General features: G+C 36.7%; 1 protein-coding gene across 2 annotated transcripts in view; it reads left to right on the plus strand.

Annotated features, from left to right (window-relative positions):
• The window catches only part of LOC128984440 (mucolipin-3-like), a 44,081-nt gene that overhangs the window by 12,836 nt on the left and 15,138 nt on the right, over positions 1-16,107 (plus strand). The window contains exons 6-12 of one of the 2 annotated variants that reach the window (XM_054403768.1): positions 808-904; positions 1,815-1,933; positions 5,279-5,428; positions 7,510-7,617; positions 9,312-9,434; positions 9,832-10,038; positions 11,874-12,002. In XM_054403768.1, the coding sequence (XP_054259743.1) occupies positions 808-904; positions 1,815-1,933; positions 5,279-5,428; positions 7,510-7,617; positions 9,312-9,434; positions 9,832-10,038; positions 11,874-12,002 (933 nt within the window). Of the gene's footprint in view, positions 1-807; positions 905-1,814; positions 1,934-5,278; positions 5,429-7,509; positions 7,618-9,311; positions 9,435-9,831; positions 10,039-11,873; positions 12,029-16,107 lie in introns of both variants that reach the window. The other variant, XM_054403763.1, reaches the window with a different exon arrangement.

Here is a 16,107-nt window from a genome sequence, read left to right on the forward strand (position 1 = left end):
CATCAAGGTTTTCCTGACAGATATTTACACTTGGTTGACCAAACATTGATTTTACGATATTCTGCATTAATTTTCTTCAATTTGGGTTTGTTTGGATGGTTAAAAAACCTGATAGGCTATGTGTTAATGTTGTGCCTGGTTTTGAATTTGTGTTCTGTTTAAGAAGGCTAAAAAGTGAGTGAAATTGATAAATTGATGGATGATAGTGAAATTTTGTTGGATGAATCTGATGAGGATTATGCAAAGTTTGACGTTGTGAAACAAAAACAACTTGATAATGAAACAATTAGATTTTGATGAATTTGCCAGAATTGCTTTACGTTAGCCCTTTGTTAGGTTCTAATGATACTGTTGCTGTTTGCCTTGTACGTAATTACGAATGTAAAGATAATTATTTTGACGGTACTATGGTTGGATTGACAAATCATTAGCAGCAATCTGGTTTTTAGATGTAGACATGACAAAATAGATAGGTCAGTTGATTGTTAATTTAAAAATATTTTGCAGAATAAATCTATGCTGTAAAGTAAGCATAATCATATCAATCCTACTCCACCTTATAATTATAAACAAGTGCATTGATAAACAACTTTTAACCCTTTGTCAGTGTCTTTGATTTTAAAACACGATCGGTGACATACAGAGTTTTCTTTCTGGGTATTGAAACATTAGACAAACAATGTTTTTATACATATATTAATATAAAAACGTATTAAAACCAATCAATAAAATTGTACATGAAATCAATAAAAATGCTTACTTTACGCTTTCAACCTTTCAAATGTAACATTGTTTAAATATTTACAGATACTATTCAACAATGAAGACATGGATGGACAAATGGTGCTATCTTTGGATGCAGATCCAGTACGTTTGGTGTGTCAAGGGGATGTGGAATATATCAGTGAGTGTTAGGCACTACATACATATACTATATGAGTAGATGGGGGAGTGAGCTGGTCTACTGGTAGAGCGTGGGACTTCGGTCCTTGAGGTCCCGGCTTCAAAGCCCAAAGGTTAATTCTGAATGGATTTGATCTAAGTCTGAAGTAACATAAAAAAATTATTCCGAGCTAGGACCTAAAAAGGAAACTATACAAATCACAAATTAGCTATGAGATAGGAAAATATGAAGATAGATGCTATGCTGTGACCCATTCTCATCGGTTATAAATTATACACAATATTCAATCAATTACCTAAGATGGCCAGGAAAGGTAAGTGTAGAATGGAGTGGGATGATCGTTGTAGATTTGTTACTGACTACGATTAGCCGTTTCTTAATCCATTTATTAAAAGCCTTATGACCAAGAACAGCTGGGTCCAATTTCGAACCATCAAAAAGCAACTGTCTTTTCTAAGAATTGAACCGGCAACCTTTGATTACTATAGGGGAGAGATTTACACATAACAGTTAGGGCCTACATGCTAAAAAAAATACTGCAGAGTGCAGGGGTATGTGAGCAACAGGTTAAAAACTTAGGTTGAATGCTAGTGAATCATGTTACGATTTATGCTAGCGAAAGGCAAACTGAAATGCTACAGACGGTTAGTCATGTTTCAATATTCTGACAAATCAACTATCCTGTGGTTTAAGGGGTTACTTGCCTTTATAAAAACTGCAAAATTGTGAATTGTCAACTGCTTCATTGTACCAGGTTGTTAGATCTGCTTTAGTCCTCTGCTTGGTTGCTTAAATCTAAGATATGCAAGATATTTGTATTGCCTAGCAACACAAAATTCTGTTATGGAACTAGCATGTGATCTTATTAACTCATTCCACATAAATTCTTATTTGTATGCATAATTTTCAGATGACAATCAGCTAGGCTACTTACTACGCAGTATTCTCAATGTACTGGTCATCATTGTTTGTGGCACATCCCTCGCTCTCTGCTCCCGAGCTATATACAACGCTCAATGTCTAAAATTTGTAAGTTGCTTCTAACCGAGTCACTATATATGAAAGTTTCTTATAGTTTTAAAAGATGCATAGTAGAGGCTTGATTATCTAACCCTCGGTGTTGTCTGACCCTCCTTGTGGCATGACTGTACATCGTAGTAGGTACAACACAATTGTCTGGCTAGCTGAGAGGTTATAGTGCTTGCCTTAAAATCTAGGCTAAAGGTCGCTGGTTTGAATCCATGCAAGATCGCTTCCAGACCCAGATGCCATTTGTCATTGGGCTGTGAATTAATGATGCTATAAAAAAAAAGGTCGACGTTAGGTGGTATTAAACCAGAGTTTGGACCAAAAACAATAAAATGCCATTTATGACGTAAAAAAATAAAAACTTGATACACACCAGGCTTCATGTTCCTACTCTTAAAATGTTACCAGAATGAAAAAGGGACTTCAGATTGTTTCAGCACAGTTGTAGATTTGTTTAGAAACATTTCAATGTATGTCCCATTCAAAGTCAAAATCAAACATGGACAGTATACTGCCAAAATGGGCTATAAGGATGATAGTGAAAAATTGGCTATTGCAATAATGAAATTGGGGTAGACAAAATGTCAAAAGACAAATTCAAAAACGGTATTTTTTAGGGATGGACGGGATTGAATTTTTAGTTCGGGACGGGACGGGACGGGATTTTTATTTCCTTCCCGATTTTCGGGACGGGACGGGACGGGATTTTTTTCTTTGCATAAAAAGAAAGTCTTGAGTATTGCAGTTACCAAAAAAGGCATACGAAATCAATCTTTACCGTTTGTGGCACTGGAAAAGCAAAAAAATGGGTAACAATTTACAGGTACCTATAGAAACTTGTGACTCGCGGTCGAAATGACTCGTGGTCACGGGGTGATCGTCGGTATGACTCACGGTCACGGCGCGATCGTCGGTATGACTCACGGTCACGGCGCGATCGTCGGTATGACTCCGCGGTCACGGGGTGATCGTCGGTATGACTCGCGATTACGGCACGATCGTCGGTATGACTCCGTGGTCACGGCGTGATTGTCGGTATGACTCCGTGGTCACGGCGCGATCGTCGGTATGACTCACGGTCACGGCATGATCGTCGGTATGACTCGCGATTACGGCACGATCGTCGGTATGACTCCGTGGTCACGGCGTGATTGTCGGTATGACTCCGCGGTCACGGCGTGATTGTCGGTATGACTCGCGGTCACGGCATGATCGTCGGTATGACTCGCGATTACGGCACGATCGTCGGTATGACTCCGTGGTCACGGCGTGATCGTCGGTATGACTCCGTGGTCACGGCGTGATCGTCGGTATGACTCCGTGGTCACGGCGTGATCGTCGGTATGACTCCGTGGTCACGGCGCGATCGTCGGTATGACTCACGGTCACGGCGCGATCGTCGGTATGACTCACGGTCACGGCGCGATCGTCGGTATGACTCCGCGGTCACGGCGCGATCGTCGGTATGACTCACGGTCACGGTGCGATCGTCGGTATGACTCCGCGGTCACGGGGTGATCGTCGGTATGACTCGCGGTCACGGCATGATCGTCGGTATGACTCACGGTCACGGCGCGATCGTCGGTATGACTCACGGTTACGGCGCGATCGTCGGTATGACTCCGCGGTCACGGGGTGATCGTCGGTATGACTCGCGGTCACGGCATGATCGTCAGTATTACTCGCGATTACGGCGCGATCGTCGGTATGACTCCGTGGTCACGGCGTGATTGTCGTTATGACTCCGTGGTCACGGTGTGATCGTCGGTATGACTCCGCGGTCACGGGGTGTTCGTCGGTATGACTCGCGGTCACGGCATGATCGTCGGTATGACTCCGCGGTCACGGCATGATCGTCGGTATGTCTCGCGATTACGGCACGATCGTCGGTATGACTCCGTGGTCACGGCGTGATCGTCGGTATGACTCACGGTCACGGCGCGATCGTCGGTGAGGTCACGTCGTGATCGTCGGTGTGACTCTGCAGTCACGTGGTGATCGTCGATATGACTCGCGGTCACGGCGTGATTGTCGAAACGACTTCGTCTCCTGCGTTCGCGGACCTATCGCTCGTAATAGTGGCGTCATCGGCACTCGCGAAGCGGCAAAATCGCCGGCGATCGGACTAAATCCCGTCCCGAAAAATTCCCGAATCAAATGTAATCCCGTCCCGATAATCGGGAATATTTTTTTCCCGAAAAATTCCCGAAATTTCGGGACCCGTCCATCCCTAGTATTTTTACAATTTATGTACAGTTTATCTTAGATACATCTATTATCGCAAAACATTTTTAAGAAAACTCTGACTTTAAAAGTTACTTGTACAATATTAGACATCAAATTCATCATTTCATGGCAACATAAATAAACTGTAGGTCTGAAACTATTTAAAGCATTCACCAGATTGCGATAATGAAGAAAATATCACTAAATTAGTTTCAATAAGAGTATAGTATAAGTCTCTCACTTGGAAGATTTTCTCAATAGGGGAAAATTATCAGTAGTGGCTGAGTCATATAAATATAAATCTGCCTAGTTAGTTAGATGGACGTTTGAAATCAATCCTAATTATCAGAACTACAAATTGTAGCCCTAAATTAGCTGACATTTTAAGTGACAAATGCAGTACTGTATTCTCTCTACTGTTCTTTATACTCTTTACACTAATTAATTTCTATATGGTAAAGTTTTCTTATAATCATTACAATAAAGTGTTCAATAGGAAAGATTTATGTCATCCTATGTTTTCATTAGGCCTTGTTATTTAAGTCAGTCAACAAGTTATAAAGGAATATAGCAAATACAAAATAAGCTAGAAAATCTAAAAAAAACAACAAAAAAAACACCACTTTACTCTTAATTAGTTAACGACGTTGTGGGTTTATGGGGAGGGATAAGCTCTTGGTGTTGAAATATGTCGTCCGTCATAAAAAATTGAAATGTGGCTCTGGAGGAAAGAAGGTTGGAGACCCCTGGTCTATATAACTGTCCATTTTAAGTTTTATCATCTTAAGTATACTTATAAGGTCATATAAAAATTATTTTATAGTATTTTTTACATTGTATGGAATTAAAATATAATTTTTTCTAAAATATGGGTTTTTTACCATATAGCCCACACAGCCTACACAAAATGTTCAACTATATCCTACACATATAGCCTAGACAGAAAGTCCGTGTGCTTATCCTCAGGTTTTTAATTCAGTCTACCGGTTTAACTCTGCCGTGTTACAATTGAGTAAACTTGAAAAATTACGTATTTCCAGGCGAAGCTCAGCTTTCAGGTTAAATTTTACTTAAATCTATGGAAAAGTGTGTTATAATTTTGAAAATTAATGATTTCAGGAAACCATGCAGTTTTTCAGAGAAGCATTTGGAAAAGAACTCAGCTTAGAAGGTAGATTTGAGTTTTGGAACTTGTGGTACATTATGATCATTATCAACGATGTCCTGCTTATTTTGGGATCTGCAATGAAAGAAGAAATTGAAAGAAAGGTATTATTAATCAACTATACAATTTTATTTTTTATTTTCCTAAGTTTATAGAGAAAGGGAACAATTCAATTAACTAATATTGTGCCAAAAACCCTTTAGTTTTGTTCTTTTAAGTCTGAAAATAAACATTTATCAAACTATCTGAATTAACCCACGCATGTGTTAATAAATATGATCCCTAACTTTAGGCATTGTATGTACTGTATGGATGTAAACTTGTGAGTTTTTTTTATGAATATGACAGAGTCCAGGAAAATGTATCCAGGTCCTAGATATCTGTCAGGAAATCGTAGAGCACTGGTAAACAAAGAACATTATTGTGATGTTGTCTTCATCTAAACTTCTAGAAAATCTATTTCATAATTTAAAGTATTTAATTCATGTATGTATGTATGAAGAATTTGTATAAAATTATGAACTGATGGAAACATTTTCTTTTGCCGTTTGGCTCTTTTAAATACCACATTATTTAAGTGACTGCTTTGCTCTAATCTTCCTTGAAATATTTAAACCACATTTCCATATCTTCTTCCTTATTACCTATCATGTTTTATTCCCGATTTCTGTAGTGTATATGTATTGGTTGCAAACTCTGTCTTTGCTCAGTAACTTCATGTAACATAATTACTGGGAAGATTGAAAAGTCTGTTTTAGTAAAAATCAATGAAATAAATAAAAAAAAAACAGGGATTGTTTTGAATTCACACACTTGTAGTTAAATATTGAGGCTTGTCCGTGTAAGAATAAAACCTTGGGTTGTATCTTTGTAATTTACAATATTTCAGTATGCCTATCTCTCATTAGAGAATTCATATCTAAATTTGATACCCTTATTTCCTGTTCCATTTCCTCCAAACCGATAAACTACAGCCCAAAACTCTGATATTAATATTCATTCCATATGAATATATATATATATATATATATATATGACTACCTCATTCAATAATTGTTCAAAACTTATGCTTTTACTATTTGGCATTATTATTTTTATCCAAAGCAGAGTATAAATTCAATTCAATTCAATACAAAATTCAATTTTCGTTGGCCATATAAAAAAAATCCTTATAATTTTAATTGCCTATTGAAATATTTAATAATAGGGCATTTTGTTGAACTGCTTATTGATCTACTGTATTAGACAGGGCAACTTGTGTTTCAGCCATAAGCCTCTGGTAATTTACAGAATCACCAGAATTACTGTATAGGTGTCCATAGCAGTATACATCCAGTAAGTTGGAGTTAGTGCTTGAATTTGAGAAGAAGTGTATTTTAAAATATGCAGTTTGAATCAGGCTCCATAACTTGAACAACATGACTACCCACAAAGATGTTTTTAAAGAGAGTTCATAAATACCCTCATTCATATTCATAATTGTGTTTTATCATATTCATATTACATTTTTTTATTCTTGAGTTATTTGATTAATTCAGCTACCTCTCCTGAGAAAATTAGGGTCAAGGGGCTGAGGACACTAAACAAAACACCAATATTTTGCCCTAATATACTGTAGGTCTTCTTCAGAAAAACTCGATTGAAGATAAATCTCGTCTGTATTGTTTATCTTTTAGCCCCTGGACTCAGGTATGGTAGCTGAACTATCTTGGCAGGTACACCACACACAAGTACAGGTGTGTGATTGTTATTAATTGCAAAATATATTATTACTCAAGGATAACAGTATCTGAGTACTTATATGCGGCACGGCTGGACTAGTAGTTAAAGTGAAAACTTCTGTCCTAAAGGCTCAAATTCAAATCTTGCCAATAACAAATTTTAGCTGTGTCAGAATGCCACGACTCGGTAGTTCTAAACCCATCTGAAGGTTTAACTTTCAATTAAAGAAGGTTCTGTTGGGCAAGAAGAACTAAGCTTGCCCTAAACAAAATGCCTCAAGATAATTTAAATTTCCACATCAATAAATGTTATCATGTTCAATAATTCTTAAGTGATTTAGAATGTAACTTAGTTATTTGCTATTGTGTTGAAAAGATTTCAACACAATAGCTAAGAGATTTCACAACTTTTTTAAAGTTGTAAAATCTCTAAATTTTAATCTATTCAACCAATTTTTTTGCAGCAATTCATTGGGGACCAATGGAACACCTGCAGTCTTCTTCTTGGTACTGGAACCTTACTTGTGTGGTTTGGAGTTCTACGTTATCTTGGATTCTTCAAAACCTACAATGTACGTTGTGATCGTAGAAGAAAATAAATTAATATTTGTTTTGATACGATAAGCTAAATTACAGACAATAGATGAATTAAATAGATCCATTTCGCCCAGTTGTGCACTTAAATAATGAAAGGGGATGCATTTCCTTCCTTTGACTCCTCATCACTAATATTTTGGATTTTTGTCCATGCAATACTATTCAGCACACTGATTTTATATTTAATTATATTTTATTTATTAACTTTATAGTATAAATATGTAACAACAATATTATGTTTCCCTAATTTCTATAACGTTATGAAGTAAGCTCACTTAATTAATACCCCTTTAGAGTAAATTTTGTTTGAAAATCAAGCTTTTTAAAAATATCTTTCATAAAAACAAGTTTATAGAATAAAGTAGAACCCCTCATATCCGAGCTCGAAATAACCAACTCTTTGGTATACACAGACTTAGGTAAAGTCCAATTAAAAGTTATACATATCTGTAGAGGTGTGCAAGCTGCTAAGTTTCACCTACAAGCTTAAGAGATCAAACGCCAAGTCTGAAAATCAAGATCGAGCCTAGCTTTTATGATCACGATGTGATCTTGAATGCAGGACTAGTCTGCGAAGATCGCGCAGTTAAAAAATTCACGGTTTCACCACGACCGTAATGACTAGAATAAAATATCAGTGATCGCAGGAGACTATGATGATATTTCTGCAACCGCGGTAGATGTTTAATATCTTTATGAGACTCCGGAGATGACAATGATGTCTGCACAACCTCTGCTGGAAGACAATAATGATGACCAAACAACAGCAGGATTTTTCCAGACTTTTGTCGTGATTGTGAAAGACAATGCCGATGTCTACACAACCCCGTAGGCATTCAGGATTTCAGGATTTTGTGGTGACCGCAGAAGACGATGAGGATTTTCCATGACTGTGGGATTTGTCCACGATTTTTATGTGATTGCAGGAGACAATAATTTCCATACAACCGCAGGAGATTTTCAAAATTTTGCTGAGATCAAGGAAGACGGTAATGATTCTTCCATGATTGCAGGATTCGTCAAGGATTTTGCAACAATCGTGGAAGATGATGGTAATTTTTCACTAACCACAGGAAATGATCACAATGTTGCCGCAGTAAAATTATGTCTTAGCTTCCGAACTTTCGTATGTTAAAGGTAATTTCATTCTCACTTCGTCAAAAAGGTGCTGGATTCTGTATTATTCATCTTTCAAAGTTTTCATATAATTTAAATAATTGTCTAGGACAGTGTTTACCAACCTGTGGTATGTGTAACATAAGTGATATTCAGATGCAACGGTGGTGACACGTAGAGATGTTCCAAATAAGGCCCAGTACTCAGGGACCTGAAATCATGTAGATCTTATTCATCTGCAGTGGTACCAGTGCTTTATATACGGGCGTGATGTGACTGGAAGACCTAGGCACGATCAGAATAAGTCACTTGTAGGTCGCTCTGCTTCGCAACTGGTCAGATCTATCGTGGTGGCAACAGATTTGTGTCACTCTGAGGTGATGATTTATTTGAAGTCGCCCTAGGGATGTACATACAAACGGGACACGACTAAGAGTCTTCCCCATGACAATGCACTTGGCACTCAACAATAACCATGTATGTTGCACTAAATGCAGTTAAAAAGTGAGATGATGAACACCAGTCTAAATACAAACTGCCATTCTATTTCCAGGTTGTGATATTGACATTGAAGGCAGCATTCCCTAAGGTCGCCAGATTCCTGCTGTGTGCAGTGCTGATCTATGCGGGCTTTACATTCTGTGGCTGGCTAGTTCTAGGACCTTATCACATGAAGGTAACCAATCCATTAGGCTTTGTCATTGATTCTTCTCTCCAGATAATTATTGTGTGTTGTTAGCTCTAGTGTTCTTTAAAATGTTCAATACTGTGGCCGAGATTTGCTAGATTTAAAATATTCGGCTTTAGCTAGTTTCTGTTGAGTTATGTTTACATAGCTGTAAGTGGAAGTTTGTTCATGTTACTCTTGATGGCCGATACATCAAGCCATCAACAAAGAAAACAAAAGAAACAAAAGAAAAACAATACATTTCACATAAAGAGATAAAAAAAAAAAAAAAACGTTTAACTTGAACTGTCAAATGCAATGTACTGTAGGGTATAAATGAAAATTCTTACATTTTGTTGGAGTTGTCAAAGTTGAGAAGTATACCAACGAATGTTTTACTTTTCAGTTTCGCTCACTGGCTAGCACTTCAGAATGCCTTTTTGCTTTGATCAACGGAGATGACATGTACGCCACCTTCTCCATGATGTCTTTCAAATCCTCAATGCTTTGGTGGTTCAGTCGAATCTACCTCTACTCTTTTATCAGTCTTTACATATACGTCGTGCTCAGCTTGTTCATATCAGTCATAATGGATGCATACGATACAATCAAGGTAAACAAATATGAATTTGTATATGTAAATTTTTGTGTTATTCATCTTTTTCTTAGCTTTTGCTGTATGGCATGTCTAATTACAAACAGGTAGTGGTACTTACGTATTAAACGGAGGCCACATTTTGTCAGCGCGCTGCGGCGGTTATGTTAGGTTGGGTTATCGTAAATATTATGTGTGTAGGACTTTCCTCGCTTCGTTATGAATCGATACCAGACGAGTTATACTTTCTATTATGATAACCCAACCTAACATAACCGCCGCAGCGCGCTGACAAAATGTGGCCTCCGTTTAATACGTAAGTACCCAGGTAGTTAACAATTTCAGTACTTTGGCTGTTAATTAATTCCTTTTGATTTTTTTGATCCACTCTTTGACTAGTATGTGTACAGTAACACATCACTGTCTTCAGACCACCACATAGTTCAGTGGTCTATGGTTACGGCAGTTGAGCTTAACATTTCAGGATTTGAGTTCCAAGATTCTAAATTTCTGGATTAAACTGTCCCCACAAAGCACCTATTCTGTATGTTAAACAGTGATGTAGGCAAGCCAGTGATGACTGCAGTGTAGTGTAGTCACTCAAGTTACCAGGAGCAATGGCCTCCTCCCCTTCATCATCTAACATTTCTGTACATCCCCATTGAATTGACTAGTTTGTACCTGTGAAGTCTGAAAATTTCTGTGATAATAGTTCTAAACTGAAAAAGAATACCTAGAGAGTGGCCCGAAACGCCAATTACAAGTAAACCCTTATCCTTCCCATCAAGCCTGTTTATCCTACATAAACTGTTGTAGTATATAAAGCTTTAGTTACTGTATTTTATAATTGTTAACAGCATCACAATTTGCCAAATACAAATCACCTAAAAGTACTTTATAAAGTAAAAGGTGGTCCATAAATAACGGATCATTTTAAAATATGTCAATCAGCTGATGTTACTCGTATAATTTTCATTGTATTTGAAACAACAAATGTCATGCCATTTGAGTAATCATGGATCGTTTGACAGTACAACACCGTGCCTTTTGCATTGAAGCCTATTTTAAAGTGACATTATAAGGCGCCCCAGATGGTTCTTGCCTTCAATCAGCTGAAAGAGTCTTTGACAAAACACCAGACGTAATTAGAGTCACCTCGATTTAGCTTCTGTGCAACAACCAGTTTGTAGGGACCATGCAAATTCAAATGGTCATTTAAAATATGATGTAAACTGGTCCTAGAAACACCTAAAGAAACAGAATGTTTTCTTGTCAATTTTTTGGACATCAGAGAACAGATTCCTGAAATATTGCTATGTTCTCATCTGTACATACAGACTTTGACCTCCCCGGAGGTTTATTCTTGAGAACAGGTCCCTTAGTTATTAAATTAAACACCCACCTATAGATAGTGTTCTAAGAGGGAACTGCACTATGACTACGGCCGTTGAAATGATTTTGAAATAACCGCTGAGTTACAATCACAGACTCGTTATTTTTTAAATAAGCTAATGCAAAAGGTACGGTACGTCCAACAATCCATGATTACTCAAATGGCATGACATTTGTTGTTGTTTAATAGAACAATGAAAATTCAACGCAAAACAACAGGTGATTGACACTTGTTTTAAAATGATCCATTATTTATGGACCATCCTTTATTTATTGTATATGGAGGTTCCAATTCAAATTATGTTTCATTGTCAAGTTTGTTTTACTTATTACTTTTTTTGAGCCAATATAAAATCACTGGATGGACATTTTTCACACTAAGTAATTTTAAGTTAAAAAAAATGATTTTTCTTTCCTCTGAATGTTTTTCATGGAGTGACCAGAGATGTTTTGTTGTACAGCTGTACTACAGAGACGGATTCCCCAAGACAGATCTACAGAAGTTTGTTGCCGAGTGTCGTGAAGATCCGACCAGTGGCGTGTTTCGTTCCCTCGGTGGATCCGAGAGTAGGTCGTCTCTGCGTGAACTGGTAGATCGCTTCTGTTGCTGTCAAGTGTGAGTCTGTAGTCTAGTTCTGCGCACTCTGTGATACTACACTAACCAAGTGTGACTGATCAACAATCGACAAAGTTAATTAGAACAAGTTACCGAGAAAAGATTCTCGATTCATCACCTGTGCTATGTATTATTGAATTTGGTTTAAATTATTTTAACTGTAACTCTAGTGTGATACAATTATTATTGTGAACAGAAAGCTAAAATTGTCATGAAGTAACTACTGGACTTTGTGCCAAGAAATATTCTCTTATGATTTTAAAAATTAATCAAGATTGCTATTCTGTCACACTTAGTAAAATGTCTCAGACAGCTATGTTTTAAGCTCACAATATGTGTATGACTTTATAGTCTATGCTAGGATATTAATGGAACTGTAAAGACTGTAAACTGTTATCTAGCTTTAAATACTTACCTTTTTAAGGTTTTGTTACTATAATTCCAACATCAGGCCTGATAAATACCGTGACCATAATCAATTATATACTCCACACCTCCCAAATAGGTTGTGAAGGTGATCAAATTTTAGAGGACTAAGATACTTCAGATTTATTTTTAGCAGATTTTAAATGTTTGACAAACGTTTTGGATCTAGAATAAGTATATTGGCACAAACATGTTTTTTCTCCATTTATATTTAACCGATTGATCAGGATTTTTCCACATTCTTGTTAAAATAATAATGATAAATTGAGTATAGTAGGTATGTATGGTTTTAAACATAACATTCTCTCAATATAATTGTATTACTATTGCCAAAAATTACCATTCACACAACTGTCTAATATGTTTCAATTTTAAGATAAAATTGATGGAAACTTCTAAGTCTTTTGAGCTACTCTATGTATTAGGAGGTAAGAAAACTCTTCCTGTCAATCAATCTGATCCTATATCTACATTTTCTTAACTATTGTACCTAACCAAACATTGTTTTTTTCTTTTTAATCTGCCTACATACATACAACATACAATAATACAAGATAAAACCTAATGAATACCCCCGCCGCAACAAACCTGCAGACTAAGCGAATTTCCACCTACCCGGCTGGATTGCTACTATAATAGTCCCTAAAAATTGTCAGATTTATTTCCTATTTAAATATCTTTAATTTTAGTGAGTACTTAGGTTTGCTGCTACGGGGAAGATATTGAGGTGTTTTTTTTTTTTTTTTAATGTTGATGGCTTAGTATGAAATAAACAAAATTGCCAAATTTTATTAAAATATATCCATAAACAAGTAAACTACAACAGTTTATTTATTCTCTATAAGAATAACATGGGAATTTTAAATTTACTATATTTTGAATTATCTCAGTAACCGTTAGGCATACAACAACGCTTCATCATAAAAAATTATTCCTTTTTTTAAGCTCTACAAAATGGTTTGGAGAGAAATTATGAAATTTTGTGTTTTTAGGGCCAAAAAAGGGAAAAATCAATTTTTACCCCATAAAACCTCCTGTAAACCCCCGTTCCGATAGTCCGATTATGCTAGTTCAGGAACTCTTTCAAATAAACGTAGGTACCAGGTTTACACGTTTGTACCAAATTTCATCAAAATCGGATCATTTTTGCTCGAGTTATCGCGCTAACGGACACACACACACACACATATATTTGAATTTGAACGGATGGTATTTTTGGCCTCTGGGGACCTCAAAATGAAAAAGTAAATCGGTCCCGGGTCTAGGTCTTACCATGAGACCTACGGTAATAGCTTATTCCCTAAATGGGAAATTCGCTATAAATACAACACAATGAAACTAAAATGAAACTTGACTATTTAAATTATGTAAATATCAAATATAGGGTTACTTGATAACAGAAGGAGTTTCTTTACCGCCTGAAGTACAGTGTGTTTGAAGCATTTAAGTAGACTAATTAGAAATTCCATCCACTTTACCTTAAAATTTTAATAACTATCAATTACATTCGTGAGCTATACTAATGTTTCTTAGCCAAATTAATGAGTAGTTAAAATGATGCTATTTACAGATCTGACTATATAAATTGAGGTATGGGAAGGTAAACCTGTGTTGAATAAACTGCTTCACTGTTTGTTAAAACGTCTGTGAATCGTAATGTTTATTTGTTTACTTAGTTCACTTCATGGAGTTAAGATTGTAGATCCAATGACTGATAAATATTTAATAATTATAGATTAATCAACATATTATGTTTGAGGTGAGATGGGTGAACATGGTTTTTGTTTTTTCGTTCGTTTTATTGGTCCAAAAACTACCTTGCTCAAAACCAGCATGATTATCTACACCAGAAGCTACATGATTTAGCAATATTTGATTTTTGAATATTCATGTCACCTACAAAATGTAGTTTACCCGTAACCTGCACCTTTACTTTGGTTAGGGTCTTAAATCAGAACTACTCTCTAGTTGGCTTCAAGGAAAGTTTATTTTTAACACACTATTGCAGCACAAGGTTTCATATTGTTAGATAATCACCGACCAATCCTGAAATGACAGGGGCAAGATTTTGGTCATGGATGGTGAGAGTTACTTCTCAATGTTTATTCTTTTCAGCAGAGCACGTGGTTCAAGCTTGGTTCTGTGAATTGGAGATCCCCTCTAGAAAAGGCCAAACGGCAGTAAAAAATCTGTTTCCAGCAATACAGTATTGCTTACGTAGATATCTCGATTAAATGTTTAGTGGATTTGTCCTGGACTACCTAACACAAAATATCAGTTGCCCATCCTCTCCAACATCAAGCACAAAAAGCTCACGGCTTTGCTGTTGAAATTCAATCCTGTGTATCTCCCAGGCATGGCCTCTGCCCTGGAGTAAGGTTCAGGCAACACCTCTAATCCTTGGTTAGCTTAGCGTGTTGGAGCTTAGGGTGACAACAGTGGAGTAGCGAGGCTAGAGCGTAGCTGAGCAGGTGTAGGTGTGCCAAAACATAGTGGAGTGGGGAGTGTAGCTGGTCCCCGAGGCTACACGCTAGCCTCTACGCTTGGATATTCCACCCCGATTTCTTTACCTTGAGGGTTCAGTTGAGAGTCTAGCCTCAATGGTCAAACTGACAATGTACATGGTTTAAAACGTAGTTTTATTTTGTCAGTTCTTGAAAGGAATCATGTTTTGAACTAGGACTAATGCTATTACAATATATAACATGATAATATATAGTTTTTCTTGTCAAAAAGTCAAACTCTCCTTAAATGACACATTAAAAATATGAAATTTATTCTGTAAACAGTTCTTATATTTTTTCACAATAATTTGAAGTTTCTAGAAATGTTATGCAACTTTATTATTTTAAATATTTAAGGAGTTGTATAGCCTAATTAATGACTACTTTGCTGTTATTTACTATTTTCCCCATTAGACCTAATTGATTGCATTACCAAATCAGTACAATTCATCATCATATTAGGATAAATAAGGTTTTTATTTATATTCAATCAAAATTAATGTAATTTAGCTTCTTGACTTGCTACCGTTGCCATTATGTGTATGTCAAGCGCCGATACCATTGGGGGTAAAAAAACTCTCAGCTACCGGTACGCTCTTTGCTACACCGTAGCTCCACTATGTTTTCAACCTTAGTGTTCGGAAACCCACTCAACCTTGAGAACCTTAAACATTTTGTCAAGCGTAAAAAATCGTTGAATAAGCCTTAAATTTTGCAGTCAAACCTTAAAAATATGGATGGGTTGATTCAAATTCTCGATTCTACAAGACTTTTGACACCAGTGGTATTGGGGAAAGGTAGATTCTCAATACTCTGCAACCTGGATTTTTTTGTGAATTGTGACCATCTACTGCGATCTTGACTAAGCAGCGTAATGATCACCTGCTTTCACGATTGCGATGACATCATGAATTTTATATCAGACAAGCTTTACATACGACTTTCACAGTCACTTTAACAATACAAGATTTCAATCTCTAAAATGCCGGAGACATTAGGAATATTTGGTTGCACAATATTCTCAGACCCTCTCTTCGATTTGCTCAATCAAAAGCTTGGCTGTGCTTGATCATAGAGCTGTTGGCAGCTAGTATTTTAACTTGGTCAGGAATCAAAATTATATTTATCTGACTGGAGTCAATCGGCTAC

The sequence above is a fragment of the Macrosteles quadrilineatus genome, unplaced genomic scaffold (assembly GCF_028750875.1).
Source record: "Macrosteles quadrilineatus isolate MER2022 unplaced genomic scaffold, UCM_ALF_1.0 Scaffold_1__1_contigs__length_201487025, whole genome shotgun sequence".
In the NCBI taxonomy this organism is placed as follows: Eukaryota; Metazoa; Arthropoda; class Insecta; order Hemiptera; family Cicadellidae; genus Macrosteles; species Macrosteles quadrilineatus.